At 48.8% G+C, this 16,089-nt stretch overlaps 1 protein-coding gene across 2 annotated transcripts in view; it reads left to right on the top strand.

The window, feature by feature from the left end:
* CYFIP2 (cytoplasmic FMR1 interacting protein 2) overlaps window positions 1–16,089 on the top strand; it is a 116,407-nt gene that overhangs the window by 72,025 nt on the left and 28,293 nt on the right. For both annotated transcript variants that reach the window (XM_045551278.1, XM_045551279.1), the window contains 3 exons: window positions 11,390–11,533; window positions 12,739–12,829; window positions 13,849–13,979. In XM_045551278.1, coding sequence (XP_045407234.1) covers window positions 11,390–11,533; window positions 12,739–12,829; window positions 13,849–13,979 — 366 coding nt within the window. The remainder of the gene's footprint in view (window positions 1–11,389; window positions 11,534–12,738; window positions 12,830–13,848; window positions 13,980–16,089) is intronic.

The raw sequence follows: 16,089 nt of genomic DNA, 5'->3' as shown, positions 1-16,089 counted from the left end.
ACACCAGTTAATGACTACTATTTAAAATGACTGGAGCCATGACTGTTCATCGTGGGCATAACCACTGACAGCTGGTGGGCAGGTGCGGTGTCACAGGTCACGCTAGGTGCTTCATATACAGTGACAAATTTACTTTATTCTTCACCCCACTCTCGGAGCTGGATTCCCATTTTACAGATGAGCAACCCGAGGTCATGCAGCTCCTACATAGAAAAGAGACTCAAAGCCACTAAACCACTGCACTTTCCAGTGCAAGGCTGCTGGATTTCGTAACGGAACGTTATTGCAAAATGAGGTGCCGGTCCTGAGACCCAGTTGCTGTTTTTCCGGACAGATGAAATGAGCCCTCTTCAGGTGGCCTGGCTCCTGCTTTGGCAAGAGAGAGCCATTTTTGAGTATCTTAGTTTCTCTTTCATCTGGGCAATCTAGCCCCACCCCCACCCCCACTGTATTTCCCGGATCAAACACCCAGGGACAGCCATCGTCAACCTGTGTACGTTCACTTACAGGGCTCAGCCTGCCTTGTTACCTGCCCTCCTCTCTGACGTGAAACACAGGGTTTCATTTTACATTGCAGCGACATAGTGAAAAAGTAGTCGATCGGATTTTAGCCTGAATTGGCTGTTAAGCCAAACTGATTTCTCTTATGACCTGCCTTCCTCTCTCCCTTGCACCCCCACCCTCCTGGTTTTGTGCCCGTATTCCTGTGGGGGCTGAGCTGCAGAGAGAGAGGCACAGCATCGAGTACTCCCGATCCTTGTTTTTCTTCTCTAAGGATGACAGTGAATTAACATGCTCAGGAAAGGGAGTATTTCCTTTGCATTTTGCTGGAAATTTCTTCCCAGAAAACGGGGGATGGAAAGGATGAGACAGGTGTGCTCAGATCCTTCCAGGGAAGGTCATGGTGAAGGAGACTGATGTCTGTGCTCCTTCCTTGGTCTCCCCGTACACACTCATCTTCCCCACCCCAGGTCCCCACATGGCCCTGTAAAACACTTCCCACCACAGTGGACAGAGCTTAATGCATTGCTTATGATACATAAGCAACCACCTTTGTACACCCTTCCGTCAGGACGGATCGGGATCCTGTTTCTTGTCACTCACAAATCTGTTCTTCTGTTTACCTTGTATCTGCCCTTGGCCGTCTTTCTAGACCGAATTCCCTACAGCAGACATTTTTAAGAGCTTTCTGTCAAGACGCTAGCAGCATCCTCAGATTTTAGGACCAAATCCCTCTCCCTTATTTGTTTTTCTTCCTCTGTTTTGGTTTCTAAATTCCCCCTATTAGCTATTCATTTACCGTTGCCTGGCCCTTCTCCAAGCCGAGTGTGAAAGAAAAAGCCATTTCCATGTCTGAGAAGAGCCATCCATGTCTCTTACCTGATGCTGGCGGTGTATCTGGTTAGATCTCTGCTCTCTGAGGCAGAGTAGACCGAAGCCGGAAGAATGTGCCTTCTCCCTCCTCCGCTCCGGACTCTCCTGGATGCCTCTGTCACCACTGAGTAATCCCACTGTCGCCCCCAACGCTCGCATTATTCATTTCTTCAGATCAGCATCATTCACCATGGCAACCAGCAGGCATCTGTACGCACGATGCTTTCAGGGACCAGACTGGAAAGGCTTTTGCCCAGTGAGAGGAGCTCTCACTGCTTTTGCCAAAAACAGGCAAACAGTCTCCTGCAAATCAATCCCTAGTACGGTACTGATTCTTCTGACGCTCTTACATTTTCTGGCTAACTGGCTGCTAATCTACCATTTTCTCACCCAAACTAGATCCTCTTTGGACAATGGTTTCCAACGCAAAGATTCTCTTCTCAGTTATTCTGCAACCAAAAAAGTAACATTCACCCTCATCCCCTCCCAAGCCCACACCCACCATCACCACTTCCTACCCTACCTCTGTATCTTTTTCCTTCTTTATTCTTGTCTTCTGTGGCATTACCTAGTTATATGGCAGTGGTCAAGACTGTGTCACTATCTGAACCTCAGTTCTATCATCTGTAAAGCTGTGGGCTTGGGCTAGATGGGCATGGCAGGTAGAAGGACATGAGCATTATCCCTGCCCAGCCTGCAACCTGTGTCAAGCTTGCTAAACCATCATATCACTTGTACTGGGTTGAAGAATGTACCCCCAAAGTATATATTCACCCAGAACCTCAGAACGTGACCTGATTTAGAAATAGACTCTTTGTGGATGTAATTAGTGAAGGATCTCAAGGTAAAATCATCCTGGATTTAGGGTGAGCCGTAAATTCAACGCTGGTGTCTTTATAAGAGGAAGGAGAGGGAGAGTCCACACGGAGAGACACGAAGGGAAGAAGGTGGGTGAGGACAGAGGCAGAGACGGGAGTGACGCTGCCATGAGCCGGGGAAGCCCAGGAGCCACCAGAAGCTGGAAAGGTCAAGGAAGGATTCGCCCCTGGAACCTTTGGAGGGAGCGTGGCCCTGCCAGAGCCTTGATTTCAGGCTCCTGGTCTCCAGAACTGTGAGAGAACACATTTCTGTCATTTTAAACCGCCACATATTTGCGGTAATTTGTCATAGCGGCCCCAGGAATCTAATGCAGCACTGCCTCCAGCTGGGCTCAGAAACCGCCCCGGCCTCCCAAGAAACTGCCCGACCCGTCGGTCAACCACGCTGACGCTGGAAATGGGGACAGTTTCCTCTTCCTGGGTTGGATAGGCCCCAGCGTTCCTTTCAGGAGTCCAGACTGCTTCCCTGCCCTCTTCCACTCCCACAAAGGTCGGTCTCCCTCTGAGCTTCCTTCCCTTCCCTGTCCCCCCAGCCTTGGAAGAACACATAGCCACCATTCGATTGAGGACGTCACAGAGCTTGTCTGCAATAGAGGATGGACAGTAGCTCGCATAGATTTAGACATGAGCCATTTTATGCGAATTATGTGTTTTTAAAAGTTAGCTTTTTCCTTCTTGGTTCTTGGCCAAAGTATTCAAGTGAACCCACGAAGGTCTCCTTGTGATTCACGTCAATAATAATCAAACACGACCCTTGCCCTGGCCAGGGGTCTCCTGGAGGCACGGAGTCTCGGGACACCCAGTGTCCTTGATCAGGCTGTTGCTTGTGGCTTTCCCATGGCAGTCAGCCTTCCCAGGGGCCCGTCTTCCGTCTGCCGTGGTGCACACAGCGTGTCTCGTCGCTGGTGGCGACGCCCTGCGGAGAATGAAAGCGTCCTCTCCACAGAAAGGCCAGTGCAGTGGTTCGCAGGTGCCTTTTGAAAAGATTATTTTCAGGGGAATAAAAATACCAGAGTTAGGGGGCCCTGAGGAGAGAGGGACAAGGTAGAACTCCGGCCTTTTTCCACAGAAAGTGGGAATTTATTTTTAATGTTCTGGATGACGTTTTTAACTGTGAGTTTTTCATTTGCGGAATTAAAACAGTCAAAGAATGCGAGGCCTAGAAGCCCTCATTTCACTGTCCCAAGAGAAGATGTGACATTCCTCAAGCCGCTTGACTGATCCGTGACAGAGCGGGGAGTGGAAACTGAGTCCAGAGCTTGCCCTGCTCCTCTGAGCTGTCACCGCTCGCCAGCAGCCCCCAGAGGAGCCAGTGCGGCCTTTGTGGATGGGATAAAGTATCTGGGGACACCTGCCCCAGCAGATGACACCCCAGCTGAGCTCGCTCTCCAGCAGGGACAACCCTCCACAGTGTATCCACATTGTAGCTGCCTCAGCTGGCAGGCCAGGGGGTCCCCAGCAATGTAAACCAGTAGTAAGTTACTGCTAGAGGAAATCAGCCAAGAGCGGGGTCCCTGCACCTTTTCTGAAGGGACTGCTTGTGGGCATCCCTCAGTCCCAAAGCTGGGTTGGCGTCCAGGGAAGTGAGTGGCTCAGAGAACAGGCCCTGGAATTCCCAAGCTGGATTCAAATCCTGACTGGGTGGCCTTGGACAGATTCCCTCACTTTTCTGTGCCTTGGTTTACTCTTCTGTAAAATGGGAATATCGTAGTACCTGGCTTACAGTGTGGTTGTATCAGTGAGATGAAGCCATGTCTGCAAAGTGCCAGGCTTGGGAGGAGTAGCTATTGTAGTTAAGAAAAGGTCAGTGCATCAGAGCCGGCTCCTAAGTTGGTCATAGCTTCCTCCAGAGGTTATGATGAGCAAGATTTGCACCCCACGTTGCATTGTACTTCCTTGCTTTTTTTTGCCCTTAAGTCAGCCTTATTGGTTTTATTTTTTTAATGTACATGTTCATTGTACATAAGTTAAAGAATATAAAAGAGTTCAAAGTTGACAGTAAAACTCATATCATACGACTCAGAAATAACCACTGTGTAACTCTGGTGCGTTTTACATGTGCTTGCTCATTTTACCCTCACCCGCACAACTCTTTGAGATCGGCCCTCTCATCCCCTTGTACAAAGGGAGAGATTGCAGCTCAGAGGGGCTGACTGACCTGACCCTGTCACAAAGAGGGGTCGTGGCAGAGCAGGACTTTAATCCTGGGTGTGTTGGTCACTAGAGCCTGAGCCCTGACTGGGCTCTTTGACGCGCTGTTGTTCTGCACGTGCCGTCCTGCAACCTGTGATTCTTTAGTCCACGACAGCTCTTTGCCTTGGGTTAGCTTCTCTTGAGAGGCAGGGACAGGATTTCGTAGCATAGTAGACTCCAGAAGGATGGGAACAAGTAAAGAACTATAAAAGGCCTTGCAGAGAACATCCAACCACCTGATGTAGTAGTAGTGTCAGGAAAGACATCAACTTGTTTGGACAATCCACAAGTGTCTCCTCTTCTGAACGTCCCCTGTTCTGGAGCCCAAGTATACCTGCCTAAGAGCTCTGTTGCTTAGGGGAGATGTTAAATGTTAAAAAAAAAAAAAAAAGCCTTTAACAACTGGTCTAGTAATCAAAATTAATATATGAATTGAAACTGTAGAAATATATTCTCTAAGTATATAGAGTCTTATCCTAAAACTGTCTTCCAAGTGATATATTAATAGATTGTGGTATAAATCATTCATTCAATTATTCCAGTAATTTCCCAGTAATTTTTTGGCCTTTTGGAGTTGTTGGGGTGATCTTTTGTTTAGCATGTTCATCACTAGCTGCCATGGTGGCCCTATCTGAGCCATGGTCTGAGCTCAGGGAAATTCATCATATTCTTGCAGTGCCTTCCTGGTTAAGGTCCTAATTCTTAGGTCCTACAACCCAGTGTTTTGCTGCAGCAAGCTGGATACAGCTCAGCTGGGCACCTACCTAGATGCCAACATTCCCCACGTGGGCTGACTGGGGGACTTTTCCCTTGGCCCCTGTGACAACACCAGTAGCACCCTCTTTCCTGCCCCCACCACACCCTGTGTCTACATGGTACCGTGATCAGACATCATTTACCCACCAGTCCAGAGGCTGTTGTTATTTTGGCAGCTGGTACATACGGCAGAATTTCATCTTGTATCTCCCCTTCAAGTCACTTCATTTCACCTGGGCTTCAGATTCCTCCCTTGCTCAATGGGGAGATTGGTACTACCTGACCTGGTGTGAGCTGGTAGGCTGGGAATGATCCCCAAAGATGTCAGGTCCTAATCCTGGAAGCTGTTGATGTAACTTGCTTTGGAAAAGATCTTTGCAGATGTGATTCAGTGAGGGCTCTTAATGTGGGAAGATGATCCTGGATTATCAAGGTGGGTCCTAAATGCCAGCACAAGTGTCATAAGAGAGAAACAGGGAGGTTACATGCGTAAGGGGAGTACAAAGAGAGGTGTGAAGATTAGAGTGATGCAGCCACAAGCCAGGGGATGCTGGAGCCACCGCTAGCTGGGAGAGGCAAGGGACAGATTCTCCCCTGGAGCCTCTGGAGGGAGTGTGGCCCAGCCAACACCTTGATTCTGTCCCAGTGACACTGATTTTGGATTTATGGCTTCCAGAAGTATGAGAGAATACGTTTCTGTTGTTTTAAGCCACCAGGTGTGTTATAATTTATTACGGCCACAGAAAACTACATGGGTAGTTAGGAAGGAATTAGTGGATGAAAACCATTCACTGAGAAGCATTATATACACATGTGTCATCATATGGGTACTAATTATAAAGAAAAGTGATGACACTGATTTCCTTAAAAAATGTTAGCTTCTCTAAGTAATATAGTGTTGATACGATACCTCAGAACTGGAAGGCTCCGCTCCTGTTCACCCTCTTGACTTTTCCAAAGCACTTTATTCATGGCTTAGGAAAGGAAGGAGCATCATTTCTTGAGCTCTCTATAGCAACTCCCTTGGATCCTTCAGCCTCTGAGCTGAGAAGGCCAAGAAGGAGCCCAGACGTTGGACACCCAGCCCTACAGCTCACCAAATGTCAGGAAGAGACAGACAAACACATCAGCAGTTTTACCCAAGCTCTAGCAATATATCTGAACTTGTAACTGAGGATTGGTCAGTCCTTTGAACGATCTTGCTCTGTGACCTTCCCAACAAGGAAGGTATTGCTGTTTTATTCATTTACTGTCCCCCCCCCCCCCACACGCCCCTTTCATTTACCTGCGGTGATTTCAGAGAGTCGAGCTGCAGCTCTCCGACCTGAATTAGAGAGCTGTGTTTGTGTTTGTGGTCTGATGGTGTTCATTAGAGAAATTGTAATGAAAGCAGGAAATTAGAAACTGTTTTAATTCCTCTTGGGATTTCCGAAAACAGCAATTGAGAATTCCAGACAGCAGAGATGCAAATTGCTTACAAATACAGATTGCCAAATAAATAGGCCTCGCTGTCTGGAGTGACTGGCCGTGTTTACCAGCTGGTGAGAGAGAGAGGCCTTGTGATTAAAATCTGTATGTAACACTTGAAATGATTAAAGCGTTAAATTTAATGTTACGTATATTTTACCATAATTTTAAAAAAGTCCATCTACAGATAATATTACAGGATCTGCCAGATCAAACTCACCATATTTTTTCTCTCCTTAAAATACTGTTTTGCTTTGTTTAGAAAGTGCAGGTCTGTGTCATACAGTAATAACATGACTCTAATTCCTGAATCAGGATTGTTTATTTCTTGAAGTCTCATAAAGGCGCCTATTTTGTGTAGTGTGGATTTTAAACAGCTTGATTTTAAGTGAGCCGTCCAAAACAGACAGGATACATAATCAGTTTCCTGTTAGGTCCGTTGGTGGTAACTTGAGTCAGTTAGCAGTACTGGTTCAGTGTAAGGGATTTGTGGCAAGTTTCCGATGTCTCAAGTCGTGTTGCCTTCCTGTTTTTCTTTGCCAAACCTCAGAAAATGCCCAGGCTCCCCTATTCCCACCTTTTCTCAGTAGGGCCAAGCCTCCTGAGCCAGCAGGTCAGAAGTTTGCCCTCCGGGGGTGCGTGTGCATGTGTTTTTCCGCATGCGTGTGCGTTTCCTCTTGCATGCGTGTGGTGTTATTTGGGGGGAATAAGGGGTGGGGGGAGCTTGTTCACGTAGAAGGAGGATTTGAGTTCTCCTTATTTCATGCGAGTTCTTCCTGCATGAAATGCAGCTTGGGGCATCCACTGAGGCCTAGACTTCCCGTGTAGATCAGAATCTAAGACTGACGTAGGAACATCAACTGGAGGCCGCCTAAGTGCACCCTCTGGGTCTGTAGGGGTCATTTTTAAACCATTGTGTGGGAAAACAATTGCAAAATTACTCTCCTCCTCTGCCCAGAACTGGGCAAACCTGTTGAACAGTTTCCATATGTGGGAACATATATTTATTTGTGCTCACCAGAAAATATTAAGGGAAGCTTTGTACTAGGCGCTCCTTGGGTGGGGGTGAGGGCTTAGGAGACTGCTAAGGAGGGTGAGCATCCAGGAGAGAGCACTGGGGCTTGAGCCTCTGGAGGGAGCATGAGAACACATCTGTCTCCACCTCCACTCCATCACCTGCAGCGAGGAGGCCTCTGCCCCAGCACAGCTTGTTGCTGGGCATCTCTCATTTTTATGATCTTAATAGTGAGAAAAATGTGCATTTTGGGTGCCTTCCATCAGCTGGTCCTAGCACTGACGTCTGTCATATCCCCCCATGGGATACACACTGTGTTATATAAAATTATACCTTAGATATGCATTCCCTCTCCACGGAATCATAGCTGTAGCTGTAGCCAAAGCCACTGGGGGAAATTTGACCAGGAAGCTGGTCAAAGACTTTTCTTAGTCTTTACTTACCAAGTTACTAAACAAAGTAATATTAATGGCTGTTATTTCAGTGGTTGCTTCCATGCTGACTGCTTTACATATGTTATATAACTTTTAAACCTTTAACAACCCTGTTAGATTTGATGTTATCTTTACTTGGGGGAAACCAAGGGTTAGAGTGTTTAAGTAATTTGACAAGAGCATCTAGCTAGTAAATTTATGGACCCAGGTTTGAGTTCAGGTGTACCCACCCCAAGAGCCCATCCTCTAAACTCAGATAAAGCTAGAAAAGAAGTAAGAGAATAAGACAGGAAAAATAAAATAAGCAGCTGATTGCTTTTTGTCCTCTCCAGAGAGATCCATTTGAAAGCTCCCTGCTACTCAAAAAATTCCTTTCAAAGGATATTTGAAGAGGGGGCAAAGGAGAATGTGCTGAGGGCTTTACTGGGTTTTCAGGGGAAGCCCAGTGTCCCTGGTGTGGGTGGGGATGACAAGGCAATTTGGACAGTCCACGAGCTCCATCTCTTGCTCCCTGGCTGCGAGCAAAGCCAGGTAATGACCCTCATGCCTGTGCAGGCCTGAGCTGTGGCCCACTTCAGGAGAAAGTTCAAAGCATGGTTCTGCTTTTTAGTCTTTGAAAATAATGTCAGGAATTTAATTAGGCTGTGACATAGCCCAGTGGGGTTTTCACATTTTTTATTGAGGTGTAATCCTATAGGGGAAAAGGCACTATCTTTGTCTGTTGTGCTAGAACAAGAATACCATAGACTGTGTGACTCAAACAACGAACATGTATTTCTCACGGTTGTAGAGGTTGAGAAGTCCAAGATCAAGGTGCCAGCAGATCCGGCGACTGAGGGGGACCCACCTGCTGGTGTGCAGATGGCCATCTTTCTGTATCCTCCCGTGGCGGAGAGGAGAGAGACAGCGAGCTCTCTAGTCTTCTTATGAGGGAGCTGATCCCGTTTACGGGGGCTCCACGTGCATGACTAACTGCCTCTTGAAGGCCCCACCTCCTAATCCCATGACATTGGGGGTTAGGATATCAACACACAGACTTGGGAGGGACACAACCATTCAGTCCATATGGGCACAGATCATTAGTGCACAAACAGTTTTAGGAGTTTTAACAAACACATCTATGTAATCAACAACTCACGATGTAGAGCTTTTCTACCACCCAAGAAAGCTCTCATGCCCCTCCAGACAGTCCTCGCCCACCAGAGGGAAGCTGCAGTTTGTCTGATGTCTGCCATATGCTCCTCAGCCCTGGAGAGGGAACCATGAGAGTGGAGCTTTGATAACAGGGCCAGAACCGAGCCGCACTCACTGTGGAGAGAAGGCAGCTCCTAGCATCTTTTGTCCTACAGGCCTCACTCACCTCCACCTAGTCCCAGCCCTGTTGGATAGGGTGGCCTGTTACAGGGGCACTAAAATAGATTTTCTCCCCACAGGAAAAAAAATGACACAGCCTGGCCACATGGGTGGCTACATCAGACTCAGCAAGTCACACACTTCCAGGATTTGCTGAACATCAACATCAGTGAACTGTATACTTTTAAGTCAGTTATACTTTCCCTCCCTACATAAACCATTCCTGGCCCATGCATTTGTAAACTACATAAAATATGTCCCTCCCTAGGTTCAGGCAGAGTTTAACGTGACAGCTACTCAGTATTGTGTACGGAACGCTGCTCTTCCTCCCACTCCCAGCCTCCCAATGTGGAGTCATGAGCTTCGCCAAACTGCCATTCCACTCAGTGAACGAGTGGGTGTTCTAATTCCTCACAAATCCTTGTTATTAGTGGGAACTCCAATTGTGTTCTTCGTGTATCCTTGTTATTAGCACGTACTCTAATTGCGATGCTTGTTTTGTAAAGTTGAGAATAATTTGTATGTAGTAAAACATACTTAACTCAAAACTTAGACTGAACGTAATTAAATCTTCCCTGGATGGCTCCAAAGGGAGTTGAGAATCTTGCAGTCCTCCGAAAGCATCACTATAATTCCTATTTAATTCATGTGGAATTTCTAATTAGCCAACTTAATAGAGAATTTCAGTAAAGAGACTCTCAGATGTGGTCTTGCCAGATTTGCCTGTGCCATGTACAATATTTTTACAATTCCAGGTGGGAGAACTGTACTCAGAACTAAGTTTTGAATTGAAACCTGATCTAAAAATCTTAGGATGATTTATTTAAGAATTCAACTTCCAAAGTATACCATTATAGGCAGGGCACGGGCTCTACCTGGTTGAGGTTGGGGCTCAGTTATCTACAAATTATGTGACCTTGAGCAAGCTACTTACCACCCTGAGCCTCAGTTTCCTCATCTGTGACATGGGGCTAAGAATGGTACGTGTCACATAGGTTTGCTGTGTGGATTAAATGAGAATGCACACGGAGAGTTTCACAGAGCCTGGCACGAGGTGCTCCGTAAGTGATACCATTTCAGAAACACAGCATTCAAGTCAATGATAACTTTCTCACCAACCAAGTGAGACCAATTTGGAGGCCTGTATTTTGGTCATATATTCTCAGACAGAAGGGGATCTTAAAGAGATCCCTCTAATTCAGTTAGGGTATCCCATGGAGTCCAGGGGACAGTGGTGGCAGGTGGTCAGTGGCCAGGGCCCCGGGCCCCCAGCCAGCACCAAGCCCAAGCACCTCCACAATATCTTCTGCAGACTGATGCTCTCCAAGTCGTGAAACCACTGATTTAATCCAACCCCCTCATTTCCTAAATGAAGAATCTGAGGCTCAGAAGCCTGAGTGATTGTCCCGTGTGCTCAGCAGAGGTCTCCTGACTCCCAGGTGCCCACTGTGTCACAGATGGAAACGACTAACAGTAGAAGAAAGAAGAGGATGTTGAACCAGCTATTGAGTTTTCACATGGTTCTTCCAGCCAATTTCTAGTATCAGAAATGCCTCTAGAGAATGAAAATCAGCCGTTTTACCCTTCCGCCCATAGCTCAGTGTGTAAAAGGACTGGTTTGTGTGTGGACAGCCATGGGTGGCAGGAATCCCTGTGAAAGGGACGTTTGTCTGGAAGCCCTTTCTCCCCTTCTGCTAGGGGACAGCTGCTCCATCTGGTGACCTTTGCTCCATCCTGTGATCACTGGCCACACCTCTCTCCAGGGCCAGTATCTTGCAACATATTTGTGGGGTCCCAGTGAGAGAGCTGGTGACGTCAAGTTTCCATCCCTTCTACCAGCAAGACATCTCCTGCCGGGACTGGCTCCAGCATCCATTCGGTACTCAGCCACTTACTGTGCCACAACTTCTGTTTTCCAGCCTCTCAACATTGCCTACAGCCACATCTATAGCTCCTACAGGAACTTCGTGGGGCCCCCTCACTTCAAGACCATCTGCAGACTCCTGGGTTACCAGGGCATCGCCGTGGTCATGGAGGAGCTGCTGAAGATCGTCAAGAGCTTGGTGAGGAAGGGCCTCAGTGCGCCTGGGGTGTGCTCAGGTGGGGTTGATATGAATGGGGTTTGCTTTCACTTTCAACCTAGCCTGTGAAGACAAATCTCAGGCACTCCAGCTCTGCCTAGAGTGATCACACACAGTCTTTTGCCCTTCCCTTGGTTGGTCTTACCCATCATTCTGTTCCGTTCATTTCCGTGCACATTTTGACTTGTAGCTGTGCCTACCATTTTCTGACCCTGAACTAACCCTTGATTTGATGACTGAACTCAGCAATCCTGATTTTGACCTTCAGAGCCTGCTAATGATTGCTCCTCCTCCTGCCTCTGCAGCACTATCTAATGAGAACACAGCAAATCCATGACACACCTGCTACTATTGTCCATGCCCATGCCCATGGCAGACATCTCTAGTCAATCACCACACTTCTTCCCCTCGAGATTTCTCACCAATCACTGCTCCCAATACTGCACTGGCTTCAAGAGAATTCTGTATCCCTTTACAACTGTATCCCTTTACTACCATTCTGAATCTGCCCCAAGTACAGTCATCTGAAGCTTGCTTCAATTCCTTGCAACACTGCTGAAGCAAGGCCAAAACATTTAACCAAGATTTTCCTGAGAAATTCAGATGACAAAAGAGAAATAAAGTAATATAGAACCAGCTCAGGAATAGCAAAAAGGATTCACCTGCTAACTCCAATTCCATGGCAGCAGCTATGAGGAGCCATGGGTTGTTAAGGATGGTAAAGCTAAATCCAGAGTAAAACAGGAAAATGTGGTAATTGATTAAAGATGTCTGCCTTGGACAGAGAAGGGATAAATGTGTCATTTATCTTCCAGGCTGAAATTGGGTTATGTCTCTCAATCTCCACAGTTCCCTGGCCCCATTTCATTTTAGCTGTTAGTGTGAATATTACATAAGCATCCCCAACCCCAGGAAGGACCCCATGCCTAGAAATGTGCCCTCCTGAAGTCTGTAAGCCCAAGAGAGTAATGAGAGCTCCCTTTCCCTTTTCTGTCTCATAAAGACTCATTTCCCTTTATAAAGAACAGTGGGGCTGTCCCCCACCTTTAGGTAACAAGCTGCTCCTCCTTACCCACAGGTCGCAGCAGAACCTCCATACCCCAGACCCTGTAGCCCAGCATTCAACCCCAAGAGGCACGCGTGCAAGCAGTGCATGATCTCATTCATCTGTTCTCCTCTCTTGTCAGCTCCAAGGCACGATTCTCCAGTATGTGAAAACGCTGATAGAGGTCATGCCCAAGATATGCCGCTTGCCCCGGCACGAGTATGGCTCCCCAGGTTGGTGATAGGAAAATAATCCAAACCCATGCCACGGTGGGGAGGGGGCTCTGGCCATCCACCTTGGAGTGTTTGCTTCTCTAACACGCCAGCGAGCTGGAGGAACACTGGCTTTGCATCCTACCCTGCCACTAGCTGATCCCCCTGAGCCATGATACGATCTCCAGCAGGCTGCAGGGAAGCTGGGAGAGTACAGCAAATGTGAGAGTGCTTAAATAGTGAATAGCAGGGTTTACTGGGAAAGGTCTTCCTTAGCTCAGCACCTCCAGGAGCAATCCCGCCCTCAGCTCATTTGTAGGAGGCTGGGGCCCCAGGTGGTGGCGCCAAGTGACATATCTAAGGTCAGCTGGGAAATGGGCATCTTTGCCATTCGACCTCTGGGCAGAGGAATAATTCTTTCTTTCCCCTCCTAATAGTGAAAGGACTAAATACGGGGCCTGGGGAACAGGGAAAGACGGAGACCATGAGCTTGGCAACAGGAGTTTTTATCCAAAAACCAAGATGTCAGGTGTGGAGATCAGTATGCTTCAAGAATAAGAAAGGGATGGGGCCGAAAGCTCTGGTGTTGAATTCCAGCTACCCTACTTACTGGCTGTGTGACTTTGGGCATGCCACTTACCCTCTCTGAGCCTCATCTGAAAACAGGGGTAATAGTGCCTAGTTCGTGCTCCTGTTATGAATATTAAAAGTGATGTTACTGATAAAGTGCTTAGCACAATATCTGACACCTATAAATATTAATTTCTATCATTAGAAATTCAGGTAACCTTTTGGAGGGATGGGGAAAGATCCAGGGCTGCTCCATTTGTGTGTGTTTTGTTTTGTTCTGAAAAAGATTTGAGCCGGCTTCCCAAGCTTTTTCTAGTACTGAGCCCTGGAGGAAATCTCACCGCTGGGCCCACGTACAGAGGGACGTGTGGCTTGGCTCTTAGCTACCCCAGAGCTGCGCGGTCGGTGTTTCCCATAAACCCAGCCAGACAGTGTCAACTTCCTGCTGACCGTCCCCCTTTATCTCCCAGGGATACTGGAGTTCTTCCACCACCAGCTGAAGGACATCATTGAGTATGCAGAGCTCAAAACAGACGTGTTCCAGAGCCTGAGGGAAGTGGGCAATGCCATCCTGTTCTGCCTCCTCATAGAGCAAGCTCTGGTAAGTCTGGAGCCCAGAGGAATCGGGGAGTCTCCAGGTTAGAAGGGACCCCCCACGCCCCAGCCAGACACTGAGGCCCCTGGCCAGGAGGCCCTGCAGCATTGATCTGTGCCCTCCCAGTGCAGGCTCACACGCTGCTTCTCCATCCATCTTCAGACAGCTGTGACCGTGGGACCCCTAGAAGGGGCACTGGCCCTGGAGTCAGACCTGGATTCCAGTCCGGGCTTCCCCATTCACCAGCTGCACTTAGATCTCACTGTGGGCGTCTCGGTCTTAGTTCTCCATGCGCTTATCAAACAAATAATTACTCCTTGGCTACCAGGGGCCAGGCACTGTGCTGGGGGACGTGGCAGTAGCCAGTCCCTGCCTTGTGTCCTGTCTGTATTTACACAGAAATGCTGTGCCTACCATCACGGCAAGAGCCATGATGGATGAGTGCAGGGTCCCATGGGAACATGACACAGAGAACCCGCCGTGGCCTCGGGGCGGAGGGGGGACTTCCCCAAGGAGGTGGCCTGGAGTATGAGCAGGGATTGTCCTGGTGAGGCTGTTCCAGAGCCTGAGGGAAGAGCATGCTGTGTTATCTTCATGCTTTATGATGGGAGACGGTGGTTTCTCCCTGCAGGGTAGTTTGAAGTCTGAAGACAAGTGTAGAGTGCATGCACTAAGAACTGAGCAGTTGGTGGTAGTTGTCATAGTGAGCAAAAAGCACACCTGCCGCATGTCCACACCTCGGGACCACACAGAGCCAGCCCACTCTTCCCGCGTGACCATTTGTGCCCACCAGCTCTGGTGGCCTCCCCCCAGGGGCTGTGTCCTGCACCTCCTTCCCCGATGCACTCCCAGGCCTCTGTTCCCGGCTTGCGGTGCCCCGGCGGGCCCAGTCCCACAGGTATGGGGTAACCGGTCCCGCCTGGAGCAGCAGAAGGATGTCGCTCTGGGGACGCATAACTCCCGGGACGCAGTGGGAATCTCTCCCAGCGCCCAACCATCCATCCATCCATCCATAGGCTCCCTCAGCGTCGCCAGGCGTCGTTCTGGGTTGTGGATAAATGGCCGTGAATAAAAGAGACAAAGCGTTACCCTTTTTATCCCAGAGAGGGAGGCAAGTGCCGTTGCGCATAGCCAGCCATGACTGCAGATGGGATGTGAGCCGCGAAGGCAGCAACAGGGTAACGGGATGGAGGGAGGGTGGCCGTGTCAGGGAGGGACATGCTGTTTCTGGAGAGGATGGAGCTTGATGCCTTTAAGGAACAGAAAGAACCGCAGAGTGAGCTGGTGCGACAGGGAAGGGGAGACAGCTGGAGCCGTGGTGGGAGGCGGCCAGGCGGCAGGGCACCGAGCTTCGCGGGCCACCGCAGGACGGCCTGGGAGCTGTGACTGTGGGCTGTTGAGAGAACCCACTGGAAAGCGAGTAGAGAACAAGGCTGGTTGCAGTCCAGGGACCATCTTTGGAGGCAATGGCAATGGGTACGTGGAGAAGAGAGGGGAAGGGACAGGAAGGAGACAGAATGATGGAAGAGAGATAAGAAGGCGGCAATAGTAGAAAGAGCTCCCCAGTCAGAGCCAGAAAGGATTCTTTGCCTCTAATTGTCTGTGCGACCTCGGGCGAGCCAGCTCATTCCACCCCTCAGTGTCCTCATCTCTAAAACAGGGGACTTGGACCAGCTGCTGTCTCAGACCCTTCCCCGCCAGAGAGGCTCTGAAATGGGGACTGTTTGCTGTTCCTCTGCAAGGAATAATTGCGTCTCTGTCACCCCTTTAAATGGACTCTGGAGACAGCTAATTGTTCCCTTTATGATAACAGGTTTTTAACACGGTTCAGTGGGCCTGGGTTGCTGTAGCAACTTAGCCTTCAGACGTCACAGGGATAAGTGGGAACAACTGCTCGTGGCTTCAGGGGCACCAGGAGCTGGTGGAGGTGGGGAGGGCAGGTCCCTGAAGGCTCAGCTCCTGCGTGTCTTTCTTTCATGAGGAGCTGGGACTCGGAGCATCATGCAGCTTCCCCTGTGCAGACTCCGGAAGGCAGGCTGTTGCTGAGGGCTGCAAGGGAAGGAAAAACTTTTCTCAGGCACTCATGGTCTGAGTGGCCGCTTGCATAGACACTGAG

This window comes from Lemur catta, chromosome 5 (genome assembly GCF_020740605.2).
Source record: "Lemur catta isolate mLemCat1 chromosome 5, mLemCat1.pri, whole genome shotgun sequence".
Classification (NCBI taxonomy): Eukaryota; Metazoa; Chordata; class Mammalia; order Primates; family Lemuridae; genus Lemur; species Lemur catta.
Note: the sequence above shows the minus strand (reverse complement) of the source record. Positions and strands in the feature narration are given on the sequence as shown.